Source organism: Fundulus heteroclitus, chromosome 18 (genome assembly GCF_011125445.2).
Source record: "Fundulus heteroclitus isolate FHET01 chromosome 18, MU-UCD_Fhet_4.1, whole genome shotgun sequence".
Taxonomy (NCBI): domain Eukaryota; kingdom Metazoa; phylum Chordata; class Actinopteri; order Cyprinodontiformes; family Fundulidae; genus Fundulus; species Fundulus heteroclitus.
Genome location: NC_046378.1, coordinates 18,604,977 through 18,619,588, shown reverse-complemented (window position 1 = coordinate 18,619,588; position 14,612 = coordinate 18,604,977). Strand labels below are relative to the sequence as shown.

Sequence of the window (14,612 nt, the reverse complement as noted above, 5' to 3'; positions counted from 1 at the left end):
TCCCGGTTATCTGATAACGAAGAGCGCATGAGCAGACTGCGTCATTCCCTTACAGTCAGCAGACTGTCCGCGGTTTTTCTGGCGTGTCTGGCTGCACGTCCCGATTCACACTCCATTCAGACAAATTTCAGACATTCATAACAATACTAGCTTCCTTACCGTGCCACACGATTTCCAGAGATGATTCTGCTTAGCAGTGTGATGAACCTCAGTGTCTGTTGTTGTTTCCTGCGTCTGTAAATCCTTATTAGACGTTCGTTTGTCTTATCAAACGACTCTGTCCAACCATAACATCCTGAATGTTACGGGCGCCGCCATTTTGATTTGCTTTGTCCCGCCTTCAATCCCAGAGATCAGCAGTACCGCAGATCGTCACTAGGAGGCGAGGAGGAACCAAGGAACCGGGATAGTGTGGTGTGTAAACGGTCGTCTCGGCTTGGTTAACTGATCCAAGCTCGGACTGGTCTCGGCTCGGATCGGTTTAACAAGGGTAGTGTAAATGGGTCTTAGGAGAGCTGGACTGGGTCGTCGGAGGTCCTTAACCCATCAGCAGGACCGGTATCTGCACCTTTTGTACCAGAAGGAACAGGATGAGTCCTGCCAGAGCCTCACAAAGGGACCTAAAGTGGCATGAATGTCTCTGAGCAAACCATTAGAACCAGACTTTACGAGGGTGGCGTGAGGTAAGCTCTGTGCTCACTGGCCAGAACCGTGGAGCTCGACTGGCATTTATCAGAAAACACCAGAATGGCAGAGTCAGACCACCAGCTCCTTGTTCTTTTCACAGACGAGTGCAGGTTCCCTCTGAGCTCACGTGGTTAGAAAGGTTCTGGAGAAGCTGTGGTGGCCGTCATGATGTCTGCAACGTTGTTCAGCATGATCGCTTTGGTGGTGGGTCAGTGTTGGTCTGGGGAGGCGTAAACATGGAGGGACGCACCGACCTTTACAGCACAAAAGGACGGCGTCGTTAGGAATCAGAATGAAATCCTTACAGTCGTAGTTAGATGCTGGATGCTGGGAGATGTATATACCAGGCATGCATAGGAGCTTATGGAGGCCATACAGACTGACGTTGCTGCAATGACTTCAGCAAATTGGCCAAGTCTGCCGCATCAATTTTTCAGCTTCACTTTCTCTGTGACTTTGGATTACGCCGTCTGTGGATTGATCGTTTTCCATCAAACGATGTGACATCCTCTTTTTCCTAACACATTCCTTATCAGTCTGGATATCCCGCAGGATTTTATTTTTTTTTCCAATTGAGATCTGATGTATTTTTCAAAGCATCCCTTTCATTTTATTCTGGCAGTGTACATTTGAGGTTTTATAAAATAGCTGATTGGTAAATTACGTTGTTGAAGCCACATTTTATTGGCTGCTACCTATTTCTGTAAATTAAGGTCTCTTTTTGTTCCAATGAGTTCATACTTTTAGAAATATTTTCCTGATGGATTAAACTCTTTGACCCTCCTTTCTGCCGTTACCTAAAGTTCATACGGGTTGATTAAATTTTCTGAGAAGAAAAGATACCTTTTCCTCTTGGTCGGTGTATTTTGATTAATCTCCTTTCAGTCAGCTCTGACCTTTGGCTCTCAGCTCCACACTTTTAATCACACAGTGAGAATTTAATTTTTGTTGCGTGGTGACCTGATAGTCTAGACTCCTAAACCCTTAATGTGACCCAAAAAGATTGAAGAGCTCATTTTTTTCTGCCTTTATCACTTTTCACCTTGATTTTCTAGCTGAAATTCCTATGTGGTTTCTTTATATGGACAGTTTTTAAGAACAGGCACAATTTCTAGTTTCTGATTGGATAGTTAAGTTTGGATGTAGCACTCAGGTGTTGCTGTCAGGGCGATTCTAGCTAAAGTAGCTGGATTTAAACTTTCAATTCAGTTTTATTTATATAGTGACAATTCACAACACTTGACATCTCAAGGCACTTTACAAAGACAATTCAATCAAATCAGACATATTGGTCAAATGTTTCCTATCTAAGGAAACTCAGCAGATTGCATGAAGTCTTGAAAGAGCGTGGAGTCACAGTGGACAGTCATCTGCATTGTTGATGGCTTTGCAGCAATCCCTCATACTGAGCATGCATGCAGTGACATACAGTACGGCATATAAACAGTGGAAGAACGGAAAATATATATTCTGAACATGTCACTGTTGCTATGAGATGGAAAAAAAAATTTTTTTTTTCATTAATAATAAAATAAAATCTACACCTTCAATTAGAGGAAAAACATTGGTCTCAGTTTAATAACATATTCTGTTAATAATGCTTTTCCCATATTTTATGATGTGTTAGGATTAGGAGTGTCCTGGTAAACAATTTCTATCAGCGGTGTCATGATATTTATTTATTTTTTTGCTTTTATCTAACCAAAAATAACTGAGATTCTCCTCTCAAGAAACCCTGATTAAAATTACAGCGTAACGACGGTGCAGGAGCAGATTCTTGTAAAAGTGACTGCAAATATCTGCTTAAACCCTCCATCACAACATCCCCGTGGTTGAAAGTGTCTTTTAATGACTTACCAGGAAAGTGTAGTCTTTCTACCACAGCGCTGCCTCTCCACCACCTGTTGCTGTGTGTTTTTAAAGTGGAAAAGAGCGGCAATTTACTCCTTTTTGCTCTTTTTACAGAGAGCAGCACAGGTCTGAAAGGCCTATATTATTATATTAGCTGGGGAGTAAAATAACAGTAAAAGGATATTAAAATGAATTGCAATGATAAAATCAGGCAGTGGTTAAACACATTAAAGGATGTATAAAAATGAAAGCATTATAACTCGGTAACGAGTTTATGTTGTCTTCCCGTCTGACTCGGCGCCCGGAGCCGGAACAACACTCATTCAGGTTCCCAGCACTCCCAGAGGCCTTTTATTATTCAGCCGCTCTGGAAAGGAGGGAGCGGGTCCCAGATCGACGGTGCTGACGGTCGGGGAAGCTTAACAGACACAAAGGAAAGTGCCGGCGCGGTCCTCGTTCACTCGCAGGCTGCTAGGGCCCCGCTTTGCTGGCTGAGTGAAGCGCGGGGCCTCACACAAAGAGACTGTCTGTTCAGCCGGGCTGACGACCGGGAATGGTTTAAATGCACCGCCCATCTCAGCAGCATTTAGGAGCAAAAACACGGGAAATGCTGCCGAGCTTAAGGTTAGCGCCTCAGACTGAAGTCTGATTGGCCGTATTGTTTCCTGGTTGAGTCTGAAGCCAGCCAATAGACAAGAGGCCCAGGCTTATCAGAAGGAGGTGAGGTAATGTCGAGTGTTTTCATGTGCGAGAGGGTGACATCATCCCCGTGGCATCCCGGGTTGCCATGGCGAAGGAGGCGGGAGGGAGATGAGGGGGTGATGTGGCATGGAGGCAGTGTGGGAGTTGGATGTTTGTGTCTGAGCTGCTGGGAATGGTAATTAGTGAAAGCGTAATAAATTAAACCCGTTTAACTCTGTCGTCAGAGGTGAATCGGTTTGGCAGACGGTGATTAAACACCTGGATACCGGGTTACCTGAGACAATTTAGAGGCTTTTCTTCCATTTCTCTGGAAATCTTTAATGGAATTTGGCGCTGGACCACTAATCCTCATAACTGGGACTCCCCCACCCCCTCCAGACATCAGACTGTCTGACATTTTCCTGAGGTTGACTTTCCCCGCCTGTGTGTGTGTGTGTGTTTCTCTTCATCAGTGATGAGTTAATCTTAGCTGTAGACACCCTTGTTGCCATCAGATGATCATGCTTTCTGTCAGCTGCCTGAACTTCCCTGTTTTAATGGAGCTCCGGGCAGATCCGAGCGTTGGCTTATCGATCGTACCTAATCGGAGCCTTTCTGCTGCCCTGGCAGAGATATGGAAGATGGATGTCCTCTTGAGCGTGAAGGAGACGATGGCGGATTTAATAATTCATGAACGGCAGCACGTGTGTGCGTGTGTGTGTGTGTTTGTCTGTCGTAGACAAGTTTGGCTCCTCGTAAATCTTTTGGCTCTGCATCTGTCGGTCAGTAATCATCCAGCTCCACACCTCTGCCAGGACTAGGACACATTGGTTTCCTTTTTGAGCCCTGCTGCTTCCTGTAGCTGCCTCACCTCCCTGTCATTCAGCAACTTGTGGTTTTAAACCCACGCCCACACAGTCACACAGTATAAACGCTGACCAGGAGCTGATGCTCAGCGAGGTCTGTGTGTGGGAGTCGGACCAAACAGTTTTTCTTGTCGCGAGGCGTTTAGTTTAGTCAGACATGGTGATATCTTCATTGTGTTGTGTTGGCTTACTGTGAATTGTGATTGGTCGATGATGGTAAAACTTGAATTGTACCGATCAGATCGCGACAAAATACACTACCAGTCAAAAGTCTGAACTCTCCTTTGTCATTAAATGGCTCTTCCTTATTTGTATGACTTTTATGACTTGTTTTATTACATTTTATGACTTTCTACGTTACAGATGCACAGTGAAGACATTAAAACTATCAAACACATAATTGTGAAATAACCCAAAACATCTTGTGTGTTTTTGAGCGGCACAGACTTGCATCTGATACAGAACCTATGGAGGCAGGTAAAGATGAGGGTGATGGCTAGAGGCTCGTCCAGTCTCAAAGATTTGGAGCTCACCACCAAAGATCATTTGTTAAAATGCCAGTGGAAATATGCAAAAAAACAAAAAGCTGTTCAGCAGGAATAAAGGTTGGATTAAAGTAATGCCAGTAAATAGGAGATAAATACTTTTCTACATAATAAAGCACATGCTTCTTTTATATTGTTTTATCTTTTAAGAAACACATCTCATTTCCTATGACAAGAAAACCTCTCAGTTTAATTATAAAGTTTGATACTGAGGTTGGATCCGATGAGCCCTTTCTCTAAAAAATATCAGAACTTTCTGAGCAAAGATCCAATGTGCTGTAAAAGAAAAGGTGAAGAGAGTTTGATGGGATAGATGTTCATCCCACCGCTAATGCTCAGAAAGATATTGAATTTTGTGAAGAGGAAAGTTTTAAAGTTGGTCTTTAAAGGCAGATAAGTTGAACATCTGTTGGAAGAAATATCTAATAAAAATAAATGGTTCTATTTCTTTTTATTAGTGTGGAGGCAGGCCCAATATCCATTTGTCACAAACTGTCTTTGCTCTAATTCTACTTTTATCACCTTTTTACATGAACATCGAATCTCACTCTGAAAGCACGATTTCAGATTTCTAAATTGCAGGCAGTAGTAATCATTTCAAAGGACCTTCAAATCTTATGAATATCATTTTAAAATGAGGAACAAGTTTCAGAAGTAACCCTCATTGCCTCTGTAATACTGGTTTATTATGTACGACAGATGATTTACCTCCACTCAGCTGTTCAGGCAGTTTATTTATATCAGCTGGAACAAAGTAATCATGTGAGGCACTGACCCCGGTCGGACTTTCACAGGATAAATCAATAAAAAACCTTGTTGAAAGAGGATCAAATAGAAACCCTCTCATATACATGCACTTTTATAGTATGTCTGTGTTTAGTTAACACCTTTTTGAAGCTGTTACATAATCCCATAAATCTATTCTTCACATTAATGCTTACAAATTATTATTTTTATTTCCCCATTTATTCATTTTTACAAACTGAATATGTACGTTTTTGTTTTGCTTTTTTAATAAAGGCTGATTAGCAAGAATTGTTAAATATATTTGTGAATAAGGATTGGATATTTTTCTATAACTACATCTTTGACTGGAGATTGCACAGTAAAAATGGGATCCATTTTCATTGGGGACAGAAATCTGCTCCAGTTACAGTCGGGTGGTATCTATTTTTGATACCATAAAGCTGTTATCAATTATACTGGGATATACAGTGTTATTGTCTGCCTGGATGCATCTTATGGTATCTGACTACTGTGTGAATAACATGGCACTTTAATGGTTTCTAATATTTCTTCTAAACTTTGACTTTTATGTTAAATATGCTATGGGGCTTTTTTTGCCAGCTTATTTGCACCATGGAGCAAATTTATTTAATTAGTTAGTTCATCAGAGAATCAACATGTCAGGTCTAAAAGCTTTTTTCTTTGTTTGAATCCAACCTGCCAGTTCATTGGTCTCACCGGCTCTAAAGCTACAGCTGACATTTGTCTTGTCCATGGATCACAGGTTTTCTACTACATCTCCACTCTGCTTCTGCTCTCTGCTCCACAGTGTGTTCTGCAATCTCTTTAGCACTAGATTTTGAATTTAAGACACTGGCTAATGTCATCTTTCTTTCTAGACAGGCACCAATCATAATGTGGTATCCAATTTCCAATGCCGAGATATGTTTGACCATTGCCCCCGATCTTTAGCCAATTTGCATTACTTTTTAAAAATTACAAAATAAGGAAAAAAACATTTAATATATTCTTTAAATTTCAGAATCGGTCATTAATTTATATCAGCAGTTGTTGTAGATGGTGTTATCCTCTTTTTAAAAAAGTGTTGTCAAAGAGTTGACATTTTAGGCGGCCTTCATCCTTTATTAGCAATTAGCATGGCTAGAGTGTTAGCATTCCATAGCAGTCTGATTTCCCTCAAAAATGTTAATTTGCCAGCTTTTCCAAATCCGGCATCTTACATTAAAGACCGAGATTAAAAGCTTGAAAAGGTAAAACGGACTAACTTTGCTGTACTCCCTTCAGCCTTCCTGTTATCTGCTAAAAGTGTTGTCCTCTCCTGCTGTCCTGCTGCTTGGATAACATGAAATTTACGTTTCTGTTTAAACAGATTTTGCATCCCTAGTCATCCTGAGTTCATGTTAAACTTCTCACTGATCCAAAAAGAAAAGGGCTGATATTGAGTTGTTACTCAGAAACTAAATTCTCACTGAAGCATGCAGCCTGGTGACACACTCGCTAAGGTGAGCCGAAAAAAGTTCAAACATTTTTGAGTTTACGACCAGCCGGCCACCGGTCTGAGCCAGTCAAGCTGGAAAATCGGCTAATTCCAGTCAACTCCTGCCTTTCTCTAAGTAATTTTTAAATTGCTGATAAAAGAAGACACTTTTAGATCGAATATTAGATGGATTTAAGTCTAAATCTATGGGGGGAGAATGTATATTAGAGCAGATAAAGAGTTGTGTAACAAGTATACTCTTCAAACACAAACTTAACAGTTTCAATTTATTAAAGAAACAACATTGCTTTAAATTCAGTTTTTAAAGATGGTAATCAAATGCAGTAGTGTCTTTTATATATATATTTAATTCAGTGTACAGTATTACTGTATCTCCACTCAACCCTTAATAAAACAGACGAAAGAAAACTGGGCATATTTTGAGGTGATGTGTAATTTTTATGCCAGAAATAAATCTGTTTATAGATGAATGTGGACATTAGTAGACTAGCAGCGCTTTTGACTCACTAACACCAAACTAAAGTGCTCCTCCCCCCCAGCCTTGCCTTTTCTTTCCCACCATGTTGTCTCTATCATCACCCACTCAGAGTTATCTCTGCTTTGGAAACCAGACCTGACAGATTACAGACGGAGAGTAAATAAAAGTGACAGAGCTGAACATTAACCAGATTGTTGTGGACCCAGTTGGGGATCGGTGAGGGGGCCCCTGACTACACCAGGAGGAGTTTTATTGCTCTTCTCGACACTTTTAGCTAATTCCATCAGGGATTTTAACCGGAGGGGGGGACAGTTGCAGATTTACTAACTCTCCTCCCCTAATCTCAGCTCCTTCTGCTATTGGTTGCTTTCCCACCCCCAGGGATCCAGAAGGGCTTGTTGTGTTTGCCGTTATGTCTGAGCAGCCCGTGTGATTCATTTGTGTCTCTAAAGTTTTCATGTCATTATCCATATTTTTTTTCAGTGCTCTCCTGGTGGAGATTTTGTGAAAATGGAGCCTTACTCTGGTACAATTTATTTCTTTTTTTGCGGCAGGAAGGTGTTGCAGCTTAGCTGAATGTGGAAAAACTGTCAAGCTGTCGCCGTCTTGAATATTTTGGAGCATCATATCAGAGCATGGAAGAGCTTTTTTTTTTTTTTTTATTCTGCTAATCCTCTTATGTGTCAGCGCCAGCGTACACGAGACTCCAGTCCCCCAGAATCACACAGAGCAGCCAAAAATGCATGATTAACACACTAACCGCTATCTTAAAGGCCTTAATCTTCATACGGGGTCGGTTTGGGTTTTTTGCGCGTAGCTTTCTGCTGTAGCTTTGCAGTTTTTCTGCTTCACCTCTGAAATAAGATTCTTATCCTGAAGGCATCCCCATCTGGGCATTATTAATGTGTCTCAGTCGTGTCTTTAAAACTCTGCTGGCTCTCAGCTTTGCTTTGAGCGACGTCTCTGCGAGGCCTCTTAACGTAGCACAGGCTGAGCATCACGCCCAGGTACGGCTCCTGCATCATCAGCGTTTTGCAGTTATCGAGCGGCAGAGGGCAAAGACGGCAGAGTAGCTGCAGACATCTTCTGGAAGGTTTGACCCACTTCCAGGTCCCCCCCACCCCTACCCCCACCCCTCACCCCAGTTGGCTCCAACACGCTGCATACTGAAGCAGCTCTGCAACAATCTGCTGAGCTGCAGCCAAGCTGTCCGTGCGCACACTGGGGAGAGGCTGTCTGCGTCTGTCTAATAGATAGATGGCATGCGCGTGGGTGTGTCTGCGATTCAAGGTCATGTGTGCCGTTCACAGCCCAGAGAGCCTCTGTTTCTTTTAGGGTTATATGCTAACGAGGAGCTGTTCATTAGCAAAAACATGAATTGACTGGGGGAAAAAAATAAAATAAAAGCTTGCATTGTCCTCAAAAAATATATGACATACCTATAATATTTTTGCATTTGTTTCCCTTTTACAACCTTTAGTTTTCAATATATTTGGTATGCTGGGCATAACTAGAAGGCAGATTGTGAAAATGACCTGACTTGCATTTATTTTTTTTTCAAAGAGGAAAATCAGAAAGGTGTGGCACGTGTTTGTATTTACCCCACAGCGCACCATATATATGCTTTACATCTTCATTATTGGTATCCGGTGTCATTGCTGATGAGGATCTCCAGACCTCACCCTTGATAAATCCCTTAGTGGACTCCTGACTCCTACCTTGTGAACCTCTGACCCACTGATACATTGTAGTTTCTTGCACTTCACAAATAAGCTCTAATTTCAGTTGGTCTGTCCCAAAACATAACAAAATGAGGGGGTATAAATACTTTAGCCTCTACAACACTGCAGAGAATGGGATTAAATTGCAATCGTAGGAGAAACATTGCACTACAGAGGTTTGTCCAATTCATTTTGTTATTGATCAACCGACTGAACTAATAAATAGGCCGATAAAACATTTAGAAATGGACTTAGCCTGTCCCTCCAGGGCTTGACAATACTGTTATAGCCAGCCCAACAACATTTAGGCATATTAAAAAGCGGAATTGTGATCTTTCTCTTTCTGAAAACCCTCCCGATATTCCAGAAAGCATGTCGGGATTGGCGCTCTGCTCACAGGGACACTGAACAGTCTGTATAATTTATGTGCACAGTGGTAGAGGTTGGCCGCATGAAACTGGCGCCCTAGAAAAGTCGAGTCCAAAGCCGGAACACCGAACCTAAAGAGTGACGGGAAAAAGGACTTTTACACCAAAGAAGTGGCTCCTGATTGTTTTCTTTGACAGACAAATCAGCGAAACAACATGGCTGCATCCTGACACAATAAAATAAATGGTGCCCGTAATTCATGTTAGCTATAATAGTCAGTGGAAATAGTTTGACAGTGAACAAATCTTTTTATGCTGCCTTTGAAGAAACGTTCCCTCCTTGTTTTTTTATTTTTTTTAAGGAGTCCGGACGGCAGCAAGACTTCTCTGGAAAAGGAGCGTAGACACTCAGTCACAGATTTACTGAACTTTATAAAACAAGCACTCACACGTCTCCGTACTCACTAGTGCATGATTGCGTATATTGAAGGGATTAACCAGCATTTTAAATCGTGTTTCTGTGGACAGGCGTGTAGTCTTCCTTGTTAGTCCCTCAATCATCTGGTTCTGCATCAGATGAGACACTCAGATACAGCAGAAATGTTTTCACTTAACGGGAGTGACTATTCATGATCTTGAATTTGGAGGGTGTTTATTTTGCTCCTAGCGTTCCTACATCTGATGTCTGTCGGGCTTCCTGAACCGTTTGTTTGATTATTTTCCCTGTGGAGATATGGATCTACTCAGGTGTGGGTCGATCTGAGGGCGTTGTAGATTATTTTTGGATTGTTTGTCTGTTTAGGAGTATTGGTTCACATGGGAAATTTGTTATTTTTAACAGCTTTGTTTGTCGGGCGTTTATTTTGAAACGCGTCGATCTTTTCCTGGAGATCGAGTGAGCCGGCGTGTCGTTCCGTTCTGCTCCAGCCTGTGCTTTTCTACGTCTGCATCTGCACACGAATGGTGGTGAGAAGTGTGTAAAGGACCGCTTGGTCGACGCGGTGTGTTCGGCCGCAGGTTTATTTCGTCTTTTGACATCACTCTTGTTTTCCCTGATGTGCAGCTGCGGCGGTGTGTTTTGCTGTGATCGCAGTTAACTGTTGGGTTCACCAGGTTACTTGCAGCCATCGAGAAAACTGTAATTTGTGGCCCTGCAGGCGGTTGTTAGGCGGGCGAACATGTAGCCTGTAGAGGGTCAGCACAATATTATGTTCTATCGTCACAATAATGACTTAATTTAGGGTTTACCCTTGGTCTGAACCGCTGATGGAGGAAGAATTTGAACGTTCCTGTCACTTTCCTGTGTCCATGCTGGGAATGTCCCGATCGGGACTTTTTCATCCCCGAGTTAAGATTATGTGTTTGTCGATTCCGAGTCCAAATCGGATGCTTTGTATTAAAATAAACTCCATGTATTTACTTAAAGGTATATAACCATGTTATATGCCTATACCAAAAACACCAAAATCCAGTTGATTATGATAAAATAAGGATATATACTCAAAGCGTCTGTCCAGATAGTGTTTTGATAGTCCTTTTTGAGACTAAATAGAACCCCAGCACCGGGCGTGATGAGCAGATATAAACCGAAGTGATGCCATCTACTGGCAGTACTGCAGAACTATCAGAAAGCTGTATGGTGACTAATAAATCCAAAGCCTGAACCTCTGAAATGCCTCATGCAGCTCCGCGTGATCGAAAACCAACCGTTATCAATTAAATAAACCGATCTATAGCAACTCTAAGAGCCTCATATGAGCACGTAACAGAGAAAGTAATTTCCGTTCATAAACAAAAACAGGGACACAGCATCGATGGAGGAACCAGTCGATCTATTTATAATGTTTATGCTTAAGACTGTAGAGGCTAAGAAGAGCATTGTTGTTACCATTATCACAGTATAAATATGGACTCGCGTCGATCAACTCTGCGGTCACATCTCGGCAGCTTAGCTTTAATTTCCACTTCGGTGAACACCAACGTTCATACTGGATTCCCAGCGCTATTCCAGTTTTTTCCCTTTTGGAATCATATATTCTTTTGCGTCCCCTTATGTTGTTTTTTTATGGCGAAGGGATATTGGATCAAGGAGGGAACTGAATCATGAACTTACTTAAAAAACACCTGATAAGTCTTATAAAGTATAAAGTGTATGAATTAATACATTTATTTCGAGCATTTCGAACATTAAACAAATATACAAAACAAAAGAAAGAAAGATATGATCAGAATTTAACTCATTTTTAGCTCGAAAACAAGCAAGCAGGCAAATTGCTACTTGCATCATGTTGCAATTTTGTTCACATAATGCATGATACATGCAGTATTGTCATCACTTTTTGTTGTGTTGAAACCAAGATGCACCACTCGATCGACCAGAGTTCAAAATGATGAGTTTACTATAATTTGTTGTTATAAAGGTAAATAAAATAACATGCATTTACTTTAAAAAGCTCATATTTCTGGTAAAAAGTTGTATATAAAAAGGATTTTGAAAAGTATATTAAAATGAAGAATTAAAACAATATAAAGTCCAAATAAAATTGCTAAACAACTAAATATATACAGTAGTTGATTTGACTTGACCGCTCTGTCTGTGATCAGTAAGTAAAAAAAAAAAAGTATTTTTTTTTCCCCCTTCATCAAAAGCATCAAAACTAAGAATTCCCACAATTTTTCATCCATGAAAGCATCATCCAAATACAAGTACTTTCGTGCACTTTTCTGATAAAAAATAAATAAATCTGATAAAGGTTAAGGACAAATGCTTGGTTGAATAAATTATGGATTTTCTTTCATGTCCTCCATTTTTTTTTGTTTATATTAAAACTGTTATATCTATCAATTTCCCCCCTTATACGTGTAATCTATGAAATCGGTGCTGACCAGTTAAAAGCCAGATCAGTTCATCTCTATTAAACTCTGTTGTTAAGTTTTATTTGATATTAAATGTGTCCGTTTACGTCCCCCAGGTGTTGCGAGTGCAGCGCCTCGCTGTCCCACTGGTATTATGAGAAGGATGGACGGCTCTACTGCAAGAAGGATTACTGGGCCAAGTTTGGGGAGCAGTGCCACGGCTGCAACGACCCGATCACCACCGGCCTCATCATGGTAAGAGCGGACTCATCGCTCAGCGAGCCCTCTCCCCCGCTGGCTCTTTGTTTGCTGATAAAACTCGAGTTACACCTGAGTCCACGCATTTTCGTTGGCCTGATTATTGTGTGCCAACATACGTGGATGCGCGCCAGACCTGTAACTGACCCGATCGCGTTAGCTGCTCTGTGAGATTGTTTTCCGGACCACCGCTGAAAGTAAGCGCTGCCGCTGGGACGGAGGGGGGGGCGGATCGGGTGGACAACAGATGTGGTCACAGCAGCAGACGGATAATAGTCTCTCTCTGCTGAAAAGTGCTGCTGCATTATTGAGAAGACAAGATACCAGCATCAGCAGGGACTTGTCTGTTTGTTGATGGGTGACTTAATCACACGTTTTTAAAGCTTATGGAAACTAAAGAAATTAATGAAGCATGTATATATCAGAGAGCCTTGTTTGGGGGGGGGGGGGTTGCAAGCAGCAGAAATGCAGATGAAATGAGGATGTGTGTGTGTGTGCCTAAAAACAAGCTAATTAATGTGTGCAGAACAGATTGCCTTCTAACACAAACTCACAGCTGATATTGGAGCTTAAATGTGGTGGCAGCTAGTCAAAGATCTCTCAGAAATTATTAACTGGTAGTTTTAGCATTTTTTTTATTGGATATTTAATTGATAATCTGTTTTGTTTTTAATTTTTGAAGAATTCTGGATGAAGATTTTTAGAGTTAGCGAATTTTTAGTTTGTAGATTTGTTGTAATTTATCACCCTCCTTTATTGTTTTTATTTCCTACGTCTCGACAAAAGAAAAACACGATCAGTGTCTGTCTCTTGTAGTTAGATGTTTTTTATTTGGTTGGCAACACATCTACTCATGTGCTGCTTGTATGATCGGATGGTTTTTCTTTGATAGCTGCATTATTTTTTGCACAAGCTTTATAGGTAATTTCGAAATTTGGTCCATTCCATGATACAAATCGGAACCAAATTGAACTTTTAAAGCCCCAGGGTGTATTAACAGGTTAAATATTATCAAACTGGAAATATTACAAGAAAAAAACATGGAACAGCCCCCCCCCCAAAAAAAAAAATCATCTTGCATCTTAGTGTTGTGAATGCATTGTTGTACAATATAAAAGCATCCAATCATCTGAAGTTTTCCTAGCAAATAAATAGAATTACATATTATATTTTCCTAAAATCGTACAAGACTAATTTTTATGTAAATATCATCCATTGAGAAGGCAGTGTAAACATATTGTCAGCTGAATGAAGGAATAATCAAAGGCTGTTATGCCCCCATGTATTTAGTATGAAAAGTAAAAGATGAGCAATTTGTCCATCAGCTGATAATAGACAGTAAAGTATCTTAGATGTGGTAAATGTTTGTGCATGTATTAATCATGAGGATTCACTTTAGATTTTATGTTTTTATTGCAGACATTATGTCACCTCAGGAAAATGTATGTTGTTGTTTTTTTCCCTTCCAAGCATAATTATTTTTACAACCAAACGTTTAACGACTAGTTGAGGGAATGGATTGCTCTGCAAAAGCTAGATTTAATCATTTGCTCGCTGACTGTTACTGTGGTAGGACAGAGTGGCTACATTTTGCACATAAATATCATGAGAAATAATCATTTTTCTGCTTTACTCTGCGTCTTAGTGTTGTGTGTATGTTAACATTTACACCACCTTCAGACAGATGACCCTTCGCAGAGCAATCTCAGTGAAGTAGAAGTCTCTTAAGTGAATGAGTTGGACAGAGAGGTTGCGTCTTCTCCCTCCTCTGGTTTATTGCCCCACTCACTCTGCACAGACACCGATCGACTGCAGCTGCACTTTAACAAATTTGACATCAGTCACCTGCTCAATCCCTAATGCCCGTATCAATTCTACCACCTTGTTGACGGTTTTTCGCAAAGGTCTGGGCCGTATTCCCCAGCCGGTCGGGCACAGTCGCCCCTGTGCAGATCGTCAAAGAAACGCAGTCCTATTTTTAAATTTCACCGATGCCTAACCGCATAAATCGCCGCTGTCACAGCTGGTGAGAACAGTTTTATGACGCAGTGATGAG

The 14,612-nt window shown here is 41.0% G+C and overlaps 1 protein-coding gene across 2 annotated transcripts in view; it reads left to right on the top strand.

Annotated features, from left to right (window-relative positions):
* limk1a (LIM domain kinase 1a) overlaps positions 1 to 14,612 on the top strand; it is a 64,255-nt gene that overhangs the window by 16,877 nt on the left and 32,766 nt on the right. For both annotated transcript variants that reach the window (XM_036150307.1, XM_036150308.1), the window contains one exon: positions 12,415 to 12,553. In XM_036150307.1, coding sequence (XP_036006200.1) covers positions 12,415 to 12,553 — 139 coding nt within the window. The remainder of the gene's footprint in view (positions 1 to 12,414; positions 12,554 to 14,612) is intronic.